At 38.2% G+C, this 14,116-nt stretch overlaps 1 protein-coding gene across 2 annotated transcripts in view; it reads left to right on the forward strand.

Annotated features, from left to right (window-relative positions):
- The first annotated feature begins 1,067 nt into the window (after positions 1 to 1,067).
- Positions 1,068 to 14,116, forward strand: part of LOC147311795 (ephrin type-A receptor 6-like) — a 182,440-nt gene continuing 169,391 nt past the window's right edge. The window contains exons 1-3 of one of the 2 annotated variants that reach the window (XM_086267657.1): positions 1,068 to 1,317; positions 1,409 to 1,682; positions 11,495 to 11,559. In XM_086267657.1, coding sequence (XP_086123783.1) covers positions 1,604 to 1,682; positions 11,495 to 11,559 — 144 coding nt within the window. In that variant the 5' untranslated portion in view covers positions 1,068 to 1,317; positions 1,409 to 1,603. Of the gene's footprint in view, positions 1,683 to 11,494; positions 11,560 to 14,116 lie in introns of both variants that reach the window. The other variant, XM_086267658.1, reaches the window with a different exon arrangement.

Below are 14,116 nucleotides of genomic sequence, written 5' to 3' on the forward strand. Positions count from 1 at the left end.
ATGTTGCATTGCACAAAGTCAGTAGTCAGTTGGCAGCTTCTCTATGTTGTTTAATGATTGGCTGGGAGCTAAGTGGTGGTGACGGATTGTGATGTTGATGTATTTACCTCCTCTGTGCTGACAGGAAGCTGTTCTCGTGTCCTGATTGACTGGGTCTCATCACAGCAGCCAGCATTCCTTTGTTTAACCGGGTCAGGTTGGGGAGGGTTTGCTTACTCACTCGATGAGACGTCCATGAAGATGAGAGGAAGACCTTCCCTAATCTTGGCTGACATTGGCGGCTTGGCAAGCACAGCAGCTCACTGTTTCACTTGAAATGGATAAAACTTAACTTCCTGTGGGATAAAGAGTGCTGTAGTGACATACTGAACACAGGCTGACACTGCATGCTGCTACGATGAAAGCTACCATCTATATATTTTTTCTTGCACATTCCTTGATTTAATGGAATTTGAACAGAAGACCTACTGAAAAAACTATATTTCACTTATACTAAAAGTCTTAAAAGTTTGCAGTAGACTATAGAGATTTTTTATTGTTGTTGTTACTATTATTTTTATGAATAAATGTGTTTCTTTATAAAATAGTGTCAAATTCATTATATAAAACAAAGACAAAGGATGTAAGAGCAAAATACACCAGTCAGCTGAATATGAATATCAGAGAACAGATACACTGACATTTAATTATAAAAATCAAAGCAAAGCTGAATTAATTTATTCACTTTTATGGGATTTAACTCGTTGTTTTATTGTCCATTCAAAGTGTTTCCCACAAGTTGTACATGTTCAAGGACTTTTAGAGCCGTGGTAACCTTATATTACATAATAACTGATACTCATATAATTGACCCAGGTGTCAGCTGTTAGGTCAAAAATCACATCATGCAGGTTCAAAAGTATAGTTTAGTAATTTCAAGTTCTATAATTCTAATAATTTTGGGAAGCCCGCACTGAAACGAGTCGACACACAAGCGCGCGCACACACACGCCATTGCCTTGCCAGCTAACCCCCTCTAGTGCCGAGCATCCTGCACAGATGCGCTCAGTCTCCTTGTAGCCCCCGCTTCAGCTGCTCTACCGCTGCATCCAAATCATTTCTCTATTCAACGTTCCCATCTTGCTGCTGCAGCGGATCGAGTTGGAGCTGGCAACCCTCGGCACACTGCCGTACCAAAAGCAGGAGTGAAAGTCTGTCACGACTCCGTGCGCTACAGAAAGGCACCACATTGCGTTTTAATCTGTACTTGAGATTTTTTTGTTAATATAAATGCATCAACCGCGAATGAAGCGCATGGGAAATCTCCAAAGTAGTTAGGTGGGAAGTGTTTCTCACCTTGTGTGAAAATTTGATTTCACTTTAGATATTTTGCTGAGTTTATTCAAAACCTCTCCGTTCCGCGCCATAGCTGCTACTGCCACAAGGTAAAGAATGGACCATCTCCGGCTGTGTCACCCGGCAGCTCTCTACCATCGGGATCAAATGTAAAGACCAGGAGCAGCGGATCGGTGTTTCTGGACCTTCCAGTGACGTGTTTTTATCTGGCTACAGCTACCTCTCGGCTAAAAATATCCAGACATAGCCGGTGATAGATGTTGCAGACATGAGTTTTGGAAACAGATTTTTCTTCGTTTCACTCTTTCTTGGAACTGCCCTCACTCGTTTCTGTAACTGCAACCAAGGTAAGACACATCCACAGGGCGATGCGCTTCGCTCCTAACATTCCCGACTTTGTGTCGCGTAAATTCCAACAGTTGTATCATCTTTCAGTTCTTTCCCAATGGTTTTAAAAATTTTCACCACACTTACTGTCTTCGGACGCATATTGCCGTTACACTACTGTAGGGCAGCAAATTAGCCCGATGGGACAATCGAGTTCAGCCACTAGACAGGTATCCTTAGTTCGAGCAAATCATAACTCATAAGTCCCGCAAAAAGCCATTCGTGTGAGTTAAGAATGAGAAGTTTCATAGCGATATTACTTTAAAAAAGACACCGGAAACGGCGAAAAGAAAGGAATAAAGGGGGGGAGAAAAAAAGAAACTTAGATATCTAATATAAAATGCACATTCTACGTTTGTTTTCACGGATTACGCATTTCTATCTTTATTATTTTTCAGTTCTTCTACACAGACAAGAGCTGTGGCATAATCCAGATTGTGACTTTAAGTTTATTATGTTGCTGTTAGAGTTCGAAGGATTTCCTGGGTTGAGCTTTTTTCTGAACCTGACAAAATTTTAAAAATGATAAAATTCCGCTGCTGAAATGACATGTCGGTCTGCTGTAATTACACATTATACATTACACGTACACGTGCAAACACACCGGCACAGACACAGCGGCAGAAGGATTTAATCATTAGGTGGGAGAACGTGTGTGCGTCTGGTAGAGTATGTGCATGTCAGTTTTTGCGCGGCGAGTGTTGCAGTAGATTTTAGAAACGTTTAGAGTCTGAGCTGTCAAAGAGTGCATATGTAAATGCACTTGGATATAGATGTAGTGCTGAATGTAAGCGCGTGTGTATGTAAGAGAAATTGCGTCAGGCAAACACACCTGCATGCATGCTTCTTTTGCTCTTGCATAAGTTTTCTGCCCACCTGTCTTTCTTTGTGATAAGTGACCACACTCACACAGATGCTTGTGTTAGAGTGTGGTCAAATGCTTGTGTGTCTGTGTGCGTGCGTTCCTCGATGGCTCCACGTGCACCTGCACACACAACTACTGCATCCGTGAGGTTTAAAATAGTCTTATTGATTGGGCACGAAATACAGCGGGATCTGCCCCCCAGGTTATATTTTATTGTTCTCTCTGTTCAATAAGAGCGATGCTACTCCCTGTTCTCCTAGACAGCTGCTACATAACAGCCTCGCTGTGTGTTTTTCTCTGCCACAGATTGAATGATTGAACTGATGTCTGCCTTCCACTGTACTTTAGTCTCTCATATTGACTGGTCTGGGACCTCGGTGGCACAATTGCAGTCGTTGTCTGCCACAGAGCGGTGCAGCTCAGCATGGGAAAACTGAAACTCTGATGACAAAGAAAAGTGTCTCGTAAGACGCCAAAGGGTTTCTCAAATAATTGCTTCTGTATTTGTCAAATTAAGACTACCTATGGTGTCTCTGTGATTTCACCTGCTTTTGGATGATAGAGTGTGGGCTATGCGTTCTTTCTGAACAGAGTATGAATCAATGTGGTAACCATTACTGGATAAGCAACTTTCACATTCAGTTCTAAAATCTAGTCACTGCATAACAACGAAGGAAAAAAATGAACAAATTTTTTGTTATTTGTTTTTTCCTTTCTGTTGGCAGGAGACAAAATCCAACCGAATTACATGGGGGGGTTAGTGTAGATCGTGCTTTTGAACACCAACAAACAGAACTACAAAGATTTGGAATTTCATAGAAAAAAATGGTCAGACTTCATCTGTTAGAAAAACGATAAAAACAGCCACTTTTTGCTCTGTCTCTGTTCACAGCAACCTATCGTATTCCTTACATGAATCCAACTAGGACTGCAGAGAGTTACTAACAAATCCCTACTCACTCACTGCCAAGTAGCACTTTTTCCCCATCAATAAATCTCTGCCCATAATACTATTTTTGGTTTTTCTCCCACCGTTCCCTGCCTTGTCAGTTCATCAGAAGAAATATTTATTATACTGAACTTTTACGAATCTTATTTACTAACCACTTTCTTGAGCTCTTGTAACATTTTGCTTTAGCCAAAAATCAGTTTATACTAGCTAAATTAGATGACGATGTCTTTGTTCCACATTTGTGAAATTGTTCAGATTGTTTTTGGTTCTTTCCAAAAAAATCTCAGGCATGAAAATCAGGAAAGCAATCCTTTCTTGTAATATGAAAGGACCACATGCAAATGTCTTTTTAAGCTGGTTAAATGCATCTCACACAAACACAAAGTGCTCAGCAAAGCATGGTGTAAAACTCTTGGCTTAGACTCTAATGGTTATTCATTGCAATACTCAAAAAGATCTAGCAAAAAAAACAAAAACAAACTTGAAAATTATGATTCAAGTCTTTGCATTGATTTGTGGTGATGTCTGATTAAAGCTTTTGCTCTCAATGCTGCTTCCTGCGGAGCACCTTTATCACCATTATCAGAATAAGGAGATATTTATCAGCAGTGTTTTGTCAAGAAAATCAATCAGCCAGCACCCAAAAAAACATAACTCTGCACCTTTAACTAACAGGCTGGTGTGTGTGTTTTTGCACATATGATAAGCAGGGGCAATATTGTGTATTTTGATATTAGTTTCAGTATATGCAGTCTTCATCAATCAGTCAAAATATAATGACCGTTAGAGAGATTTCCCAGGATTTTTCTTAATTTATCGTGAATATACAGGTACCATCATTGTTAAGTGGAACACAATTGCTACTATGTATAATAAAAGGTCTTTCCACAAATTTCTCCTCCCTAGACTGAAATGGCTCCAGGCTGGAGACTGTTAATTTTCCCAGGGCTTGACCTCTTCAAAAGCATTCCTGTATTCACATAATTATCATTGACATGCACGGAATGACACATTTTTGTCCACCTGGTGAACAAGATTCATTTCATACCCCTGATGAAAATGACTCTTCAAAGTCACGAATGAGCAAGAAAAAAACACCTCAGTCCAAAATATTTTAAGCAGTGTTGCTTCTCAGACTGTTGTGGCCATTAGGCCTTCCCTGTACAGAATGAATGAACAACTGTTTTCTGGGTTCTGCTGCAGGAACAAAGTAGGCGCTTTTCTTTAAAAGCTGCAAACGCAATCATGCTAGGTTGGACCTAATATGCATATCATATAATATCATTTTAACACAGCATAAGATTGTGTGCAGCCACATTGATGAATAGGTGTGCACAAGATGATGACCGTGAGCGCTTCTCATGCATCTTTGTCAGTGGCTCAGCTCACCAGAGAATGCAAACAGCAGTAAGATGTACATAAGATTTTATCCAGCCTATATCATTTGTAATTTCACAGTTAGATTTAGACACTTCAATTCCCAATCAGACGAGAGATCTCTGTCAAGTGCAGCAGGTTACAGCTCTCTTAGACACTGCAGCGCGAAACAGCAAAGACATACAAGACAGACTCAAACGTGTAAATGGAATACATTGAAAAGTATGTTTTTGTCCCTTTGTTTTTCTTTTTTTATTCTTTCAAATGACAATTGCAAAATAGCTCTGCTCTCTTTGGCACTTTTGTGGGTGTATCTGAATGTAGCCGTGAATGCCATGCTAAAATTACCTATGTCTCAGTGAAGGGAATTTTATCACTTTATAGCAAATTGATGAAGTCAGCAAGATTAAATATTCCATGTATGAAAATGGCTTATTTCTAGAATCAGTCATTTTGTATTTCCAGAACGTGATGCTGAAACCTGAAGCCCATATTGTGGAAGGTTGTTAAGAAATGTAGATGAAAGCTTGTTTTATGTCATCTACACAGTGTTGAACACTGTTAAAAACAGTGTTTTTTTAACAGTGTTAAAAACACAGACTTTTTGAATTTCCAGTTCTTAACTTTAGGTTTTTTTTGTTATTGTGTATTTACTTATTTTTGTATGTTTTTTAAACTTGATTGAAGAGGATATAATTTATCATGCTGAATTCTTAGTTTTAGTGTTAAACTGACTTGCCCATTTAACTGCAGCATGATGCACTGACCTTTATTATCATATAACTTGGGATTATTATGCTACAAATCTTTAGGTTTTGAACTGATATTCTGCTTTTAACAGATCCTGGGAATGATGGGGAGTGGGCCAGGGTGTGAGTTTTTTCAGATAAAACTTGGATTGATCTTCTTTTCATGGCATAAAGGGTAATTAATGATTAATTTATTAATAAAGGTCTGCTCTTTTTAAATCTTTGGTCAGTACTACCTACACTCTGATCAGAGATGGCAGTGCAGGTGTTTTGCATTAAATAACTGATGGGAATCACTTGTTATGACATTATTGCTTTACACGTGTCTATAACCACATTATGCTCAAGAGGGATCCTTCAGCATCCAACCTGTGTTGAATACTGGCACGTATTCCCTTCGCTAATCTCTCATTTGAATACACTTAGAGCTATTATCAGATCCAATGAAACACATTTCAAAGATTTGCTTTGCTGACATTTATTATGTTGTTGAATGTTTGGTCTTGTTTGTGAAAATGCACCGAAAAGTCTGTCATGCCTGTCAGGTTGCCTTTGTTATGGATAGTTTTCTATTTCAAAGCATATCATCTCATCATGTCTTTCAAGTGCAGCACTTTGTTTACACTACTAGAGGACAATATGCAATCCTGACTGAAATCATCATCCAAATCAATTTTCTAGTGTTTGTTCATCAGTTGTTATTGTTTATGAGGCTTTGGGTTTACGAGAATGTGTTTCTATGAAGCTTGCAAAGCGAAAGGTTCTATTAATATTTGGAATCAAGGCCTATTTTCCTTTTTGAGCTAATTTAGTCTGTAGACTACGTCACTACTTTAATAATAAGAAACGATGATGCTTTCATTATAATAGGAAACAGTGTTACTACAAAACATATGTCTCCTATCACACTTTACTTAAATATCACACTTTATTCAATACCCTAGTGTGCCAAATCAACCAAAGGATGTATGTTTGAAGACCTGCACTGTGTTTTGAATTCATACAACTCTTTTAGATTTTCACAGGACAGACACCTCTGTAATCCAGAAGAGTCTAATGTAGGCCCTCTATTCTACCAAAAGTGCACTTAACCTCCTAAGACCCAAACTCTTCCACAGCATGCATTTTTAATTTCTCTTTGATATTTGGGCATATTGGGGCCCGATGAATGTAAAAACAAAGAATTAACAGATTTTTTTTTTTTACCTTATTTTTGCTTTTAAGAAAAATAAGAGCCACATATTTGTTTAAAAATTGGATAGAACAGTAGCAGTATAATGTCCTCGTAAGTGGATATCAGGCCCATGTAGAGCAAAATTGAGTATTTTGGTCTAAATAACCCAAAGTGTGATGTCCACATATGTGGACGCCAAGTCCTAGGAGGTTAAAGACGCCTCCTTTTGTGTCTTTACATTCTATACTTTAAAGAGACAGTATTGCACACAACTGCAGACCGCTTTTCATCACTTTTGCCAGAACACTCATACTGCTTCCATATCTAATTGGCATAAAGTAGCACTTAAATAGACCACCTTTGGGTCTGTTGTTTGGGCTGCTGCTATTTTGGGGTATTTGTGTTGCCTGCAAAGGCTGTAGGCCAGACAAGAGATGTCATCATTCTAGTGAAGCTCCATATATTTATGAGTTGGCCAGCTCATGATCTATTTATATCTAACCAGAGGAAGTCCCAGAGGGCCTGCAGCTCCAGGCAGCATTTGTGGGTCCTTCTCAGAAAGACAACTCTATGAAGAGAGCTATAGAAAGGGAGAGAAGATGGGCTGGATTAGCACCCAAGATACATTGCTCAGTATATACTAAAATATATGCACACCATCAATTACAAGCGCACACACACTACTCAAACTACTTTCTAGCTAAATTTCACAATACATTTTTTACTGTAAATCTTTAAATGAGTGAATATGTTCGAAAAAGCATCAGAGAAATGAAGGCACTTTTTTTTATTATGGTTTTTGAGCTTAGGTGCTATTGGCAGGTCACACCTTTAACTCCTCTACTGTCAGCTGAACTCCAGAGGTGTTTCATTTCTAAGTATCCTTTGTCTGGCTCACAAATAAAGAAGAAATTTCATGGTGCCACACTTTTCTTATAAAGGTGGGAACACAAGGCTTGAACCGAACAGTGCAATGTTGTCAGCCGAATACATTCACACTGCCTCCTACTGTAATGTACATCAACTATTCTTTATATATGGTGAGGGGAGGTGTGAATCTCCTTACTGCGGTGAACGACGCAGCCAACTCTCAGTAATTAGGCTATTCTCGAGGGATTGTGCTGCTTACCTGCCCACAGTAGCCTAATGGTGTCCATTAACAGCATTGGCAGAGACACCTAGTCTCCAATCTGGCATTGACACTGACATGGCACAGACCTGGCATTGGTGGGCAGAAATAAACACACAGAGATGCTGGAACTAATCCAATACCACCCGTTAGCAGAAATATTAAACTCAGCCAGTAGTGTAGTGAAGATGGGATTTGAAGATGAAAGGCTCAGTATGGTGTCCTTTCTTTTTTTCCGGGGGGGGGGGGGGGGGGGGGGATCAATAGAGTTATATATATCAATGTACATTTTCTGCATTTACTCTTGAACTATAGCGGTATAAACATCATGTGGTACTCACTTTGTTTTCATTTTTCCTAATGAAGTTTACAAGAAGAGTGATGGCCACAGAAAAAGAGGGCGCTACTTATTTAAACTCTCAAGAAAAGATAAGATAAAATGTTTCATTATTTTATTGTAATGTTTTTATTACATTGCATATAAATCTCACAGCAGACAATATAATGAGTTGAGTTTCCATAAATCTAATTAGAAACTAAGGGGGGGTTTGTGGTGTAACTTGTGGTATATTAAACTCCAGTTTGAAGCAATTTCATGGCCAGGTGAGGCTTTTTCCCAGATAAAAGACCTGGAGTTGAATCCAAGTGTTAAACAGTTGGTAGCTTTTCAGTGGAACTCTCAATATAAGGCCCAAAGAGATGTTAGTGCAAGCAAGGAAGGCCATCATTAAGCTGAAAAATAAATAGTTAAATAATCCTATGAGAGAGCTAGCAAAAACTTTAGTCGTGCAATCTAGTACATTCTTAAAAAGAATGAATGCACTGATCCGATCTGCAAAACCAAAAGGCCCACAAGACCACAGAAGACACCTTTAGTGGATGATTGCAGGACTCTTCTTTGGTTAAGAAAACCCTCCACAGCATCAAACCAAGTTGACAGGTTCTTCAGGAGTGAGGCAAAATATGGAATCAAGCCACACCTTACCAAGGGTTTACAGCAAGGTGCAAACCACTGGTTACACTCAGGAACAGGAAGGTCATACAAGATATGTGTTGCCTACATGTGTTGCCTATAGCAACACGTGTAGGACTGATTAGAACTAATAAGAGTTATTCAGTGGTCTGATAACAGTCGAGATGGGCTGTTTTAGGGTTTTGCTACCTTTAGCCTGACACTGAGGAAGTGAACGAAGCACTTAAATGAATGTTTCTTACCCCTCACTGTAAAATTCTGATTGGGTATTGTCATCACCCTGTCGGGAGGGCAGTCGACAGGGACACCCAAGTTTGTGAATGTAATACCTTGAGAAGGAAGTCACCTAGGATTTTGAAATTTACACCATAGATGTATCCACTAAAACTCTCAGTGACCTCAGCCTCAAGGTCAGTAGGCAGAGGTGAAGTTTTTTGAAAATCTTTCAAATCAGTGACATACAATTTTGAAATGCATACAAAAGATGCAACTACTAGGAGGCTGAGGGGTACCAGTGTCCACTGCCAGTATTTTTGTTGTTTCATGTTGTCTTATTTGAATCTTTTTGCTGACAACTCTTGGACTTTTGCATTTTGAATCCAGCTATGTATGTGGATTTTCTGGTGACTAATCAGAGATTCTACTCTTAAAGTTCTCTCTTTATGGATGAGGAAACATGTGAGCCAATTTGCAGAGGGCTCTGCAGATATTCTGGTCATCACAAAGATTGTTTTAGTTATTTATTTTTTATTCATTTTGATTTTTTCCTTTTGTTTTAAATCTATTCTACTACTTACACAAATTCACTGTATTTGTTGCCTTTTTTGTATTTGTCAACTCTGTCAGTGCTAAAAAAAAAATATTGTCCTGAATGATTTGGGTCTTGGATGCTGTGAAATGTGCATTTCTTGATCCAAAAGTGGTTTTACATTATGTCAAAAGTGTATGTACCATTCCACCCCTCTGAGAATCCCAGTCAGCAGATATTTGGACAATCTCTGTCAGCCAGGCTCCATCAGAAGTGCACTGTGTGAAGACTGGGAAACAGATGCAAATGTCTCTTCTTCTTGTCTGTTTGCCCTGATGTTAACAGAGGACATATCACATTTCTTTTGCCTTCACATTGTAATTCGCAAATGGTCGTAATCACAATATCACAGCACTGAAATGGCTTTCTTTGATGTACATTTGGTTGTAATAACTAGCTATTCTAGAGTAATGATGTTAATGGAGATTTATTCAGGGAATATTGTCACTGATAAAGATCTGTGTTGCTATAATGAGTCCCCCGAGGACCACTTACAGAGCTCTAAATGGACAGTCATGACTGACTGACACTTAAAATTCAGTCTTTAACTTTAAGTCGAAATTACACTTTGGTTTGTCAGAAATCGTGTCGGTACTGATATGGCGCTATTTGAAAAAGCAACATTTAAGATCTAAGTCAATGATTTTTGAAGGAAATATTTAAAGCTGAATTTTTGCTTCTTGTGATCATTATTAAAGGTAGAAAGGTAGAAGCCTGGGACTTCCAGTGTTAAAAGAGACAAGGGAACAGTTTTGAATAAGTCTGTTGAGACTAGTGTTGTTATTGTTGATGTTTTTGTCTGTTAGCATTGATTCTCTCCTTGAATACTAATTCTTTTCCTGTACCCACTTAATCATGCAGTGCATACTCACCTAATAGGGACATACTGTAAGAGACTGTCACACATACTGTGTATTTGGCACTTTTGACAAGGTGACTGGATGGGCTCCATGTAATATTTATGGATTCTGAAAATGCATCAGGGTCTTTGTATAAAATCTGTTCCCTACTGTTGTCACATGTGTGGGAAAACTTTTTTTTTTTTAATTTGTGTTATTATGCTGCTATCTCACTGAAGGCAAATTCTGGAAGACACAGTTTTTTCTTTTCAGTGTAAATCACTTGTCACCGGGAGAAGTGCTTTCCTCCTGAATTATTAAATCTGTTGTCCTTGAGAGCATGACAAAGTATTGACAAGGATGACAATATTTTCCCCTCTAAAATAGTATTTTTTAACACTACTTGGAAGTTTAAAGTCACCTGACAATGATATTATTATGCTGTGCCATGATTTATATCATTGCTTTAATTTATATGCAATAAAACATAGCAGGGTCTTGACTGATGTTTGGCACAATGGAACATACACTTTACTAGCATAGGAAGGATTGATACATCACTTATAGTATTTCATGAAAAGTCTTGATCATCGCCAGTAGGAGAGCATATTGTGGGTGAGATTGAAGTAAAGCTATGGATAGCAGAGGAGGGAATGGCCTGTTGACAGCAATTTGACTGCAATCCATCAAACTTTAAATTGTGTTGCAAGTGGCAAAAATGTTGCTCCTACTGTACACGCAACTGTGCTCATAAATATTCATCCAAGAAACTCATTTTCGTTAATATGAAAAATGTCTAGATGAACACGTTTTTGACAGATTTTTCAATTTACAGTGTGAAAGAGAACTTTTTATGTGTTCCCAGATGGCTAATGTATGTATTTCCTCCTCTTATTCTCATTTCAGTTGTGTTGCTGGATACAACGTCTGTGCTTGGGGAGCTTGGATGGAAGACATATCCAATAAATGGGGTAAGAGGGGAACCTCTGTCCCATGTTATTTCATTTATTATTACTGTCCAGAATGTCTTGTTAAAAAAGGAATAGCTACTGTTGCATCAAGGAGATCAACTATATTGATTTAAAGAGGACAAAATTGGTAGAATGATCCTTTTGTGGATTCGTTTTGTATTCAGATTACTCTGTCCTCACAGAAAATACAAAATAGAGGTGAGGTTTAAAACCTCCTACTATGGTGTTCAGTTTCGTACTCCTGATTAATTCCTGTCTCGGTGTTCTGGGAATCCATCCTACCTGACAAACCATCCTACTCATTGTTTCTGCGCACAATACGAAATTAAGTGGCAAACCGTCCTACCTTTGTGAATATTAGCTAGAAAAATACTCTTACGGGTAAAATTAAGTGCCAAACCATCCTACCTTTGTGAATGTGACCTACAAGCATACTTTAACAGCTAAAGTTTAGTGGCAAATTGTTCTACCTTTGTTAATCTGAGCTAGAAGCATATTTTCACAGCTAAAATTCAGTGGTGAACCATCCTACCTTTGTGAATATGAGCTAGAAGCATACTTTCGAGGCTACAATTAAGTGGCAAATTGTCCTACCTTTGTTAATAACAGCTAGAAACATACTCTGACGGGTGAAATTAAGTGCCAAACCATGCTACCTTTGTGAATGTTACCTATAGCCATAATTTAACGGGTAAATTGAAGTGGCAAACCATTCTGCCTTTAAGAATATAAGCTACAAGCATACTCTGATGGGCAACGTTAAGTGGCAAACTGTCATACCTACTTAAATTTATGCTGGAATTACTCTGTGACAGCAGAAATGTGCATAAACTACCTAGGGTAGGACATTTTGCCAAAGTAGGATGGTTTGTCAAAACACCATTTCTGTCACGTTTGGGCCACATTATTCTTTAATTCACACATGCTTTTTTTTCCATATTAAATATACATTCTTAAAATGTTAAGAATTCTTTCCATTCTTTCACGATTCATTTTGCCATCTTATTCAAAGTCCAAGAATGTAGTTTTCAACTTTTCTTTTAAACTTAGGTTGCCTCTCAGCATAGAAACAATAACTGCTCTACACCCTATTTTGTGTTTTTGTCTGTCAGCTACACCAAAGGGATTTTCCAATTTTGTTCAGACAGTAAATGCTTGAAGCCCAACAGCAATTTCGTGTCCACCTGAAAATCAGAACTTTGGAAAAAGCAGCAAGTGTCAAACAATTCCTGTATATTGCCTTGATAAAATATAGATGCACTGACAACAAACTGGAACATCTTCAGATCAAAACCTTCACACTGCATCAAAAGCTTTCTCTCACCGTGCTGACACAATACCTAAAAGTCTGATTGAAAATGTCTTCAAGCAATAAGGAATAGCAGTGGAATTGCCTGACTTCCACCACTTTGCTCATATCCCGGTCTTTCCTTCATGCCAATTAACTATGACACGACCCAATTCGTGGTGGAACCTAAATACAGGAAAGAGGGAGAAGCTACACTAAAACTGTGAGGTCCATAAGTATTTGGACATTGATCTCTTTACAATGTCACAGTGTATTTAAAATAAGATAATCAATATGTGATTGAAGTGCAGACTTTCAGCTTTAATTCAAGGAGTTTAAATAAGATTAGATAAAACTGCTAAGTAATTACTACCATTTTTATATGTACCAAATAAAAAGAACATCATTTTAAACCGCAATTGTTGTTCATACATGCATTCAGTGTCTGAAGTATAGAACCTGTGGACATCACCAAATGGCGCCAGGTCTTTCCTGCACCTTCAGTTGCTGCTTGTTTGTGGTTCCCTCAGTTTTGTTTTTTTTTGGAGTAGCTGAAAAACATGCTCTATTGGGCTGAAATAAGGTGAGAGACTAAGCCAATGTAAAAGATGCCACTTCTTTGCTTTGAGAAACTCCTGGGCTTTTTTTTTACAGCATGTTTTGGGTCATTATCCATTTGCTCTGCAAAGCGCTGTTTGATTAGCTGTGTAGCATTTTTCTGAATCTGAACAAAGAGAGTAGCCCTGTGTACACTTCAGAATTCATCCTGCTACTTTTATCTGCAGTCACACAATCAGTAAACACTATTGACCACGTTCCACTGGCAGCCACACATGTATATACTGTACCATTCCCTCCACTATATTTGACAGATGATAGATTAAGTTAATTTTGTTTTTCATTTAGTCTTATTTAGTCTAATTTCATTGGTTCTTGAGTGTAACCAGTGGTTTGCACCTTGTTGCAAACCCTGTGTTTTTACATTCAACAAATTGTCTCTTGATTGTAGACTTTGAGAGTGAGGTCCCCACCTCCTTGAGAGTGTTTTTGACTTGACTGGATGTAGTGAAGGATTTTTTCTTTACCATGGAAATCCGTCATCTTGCACTTTAGTTCTACGACTATACCAGATTGTTAATTTGACCACTCCTTGACCACAACATTTTATGGGGTCTTTATAAATGGGTGTATAAAAAAAGTATATATTTCAGAATTAAGTACTGAACTTTTGTTAAATACCCCAGAATTGAATTTACAAGTCTACACTTC

Source organism: Aulonocara sp. 'chitande type north' Nkhata Bay, linkage group LG16 (genome assembly GCF_057382095.1).
Source record: "Aulonocara sp. 'chitande type north' Nkhata Bay isolate Kocher_YH1m ecotype deep benthic linkage group LG16, A_spYH_male_GT1.1, whole genome shotgun sequence".
NCBI classification, from domain to species: Eukaryota; Metazoa; Chordata; class Actinopteri; order Cichliformes; family Cichlidae; genus Aulonocara; species Aulonocara sp. 'chitande type north' Nkhata Bay.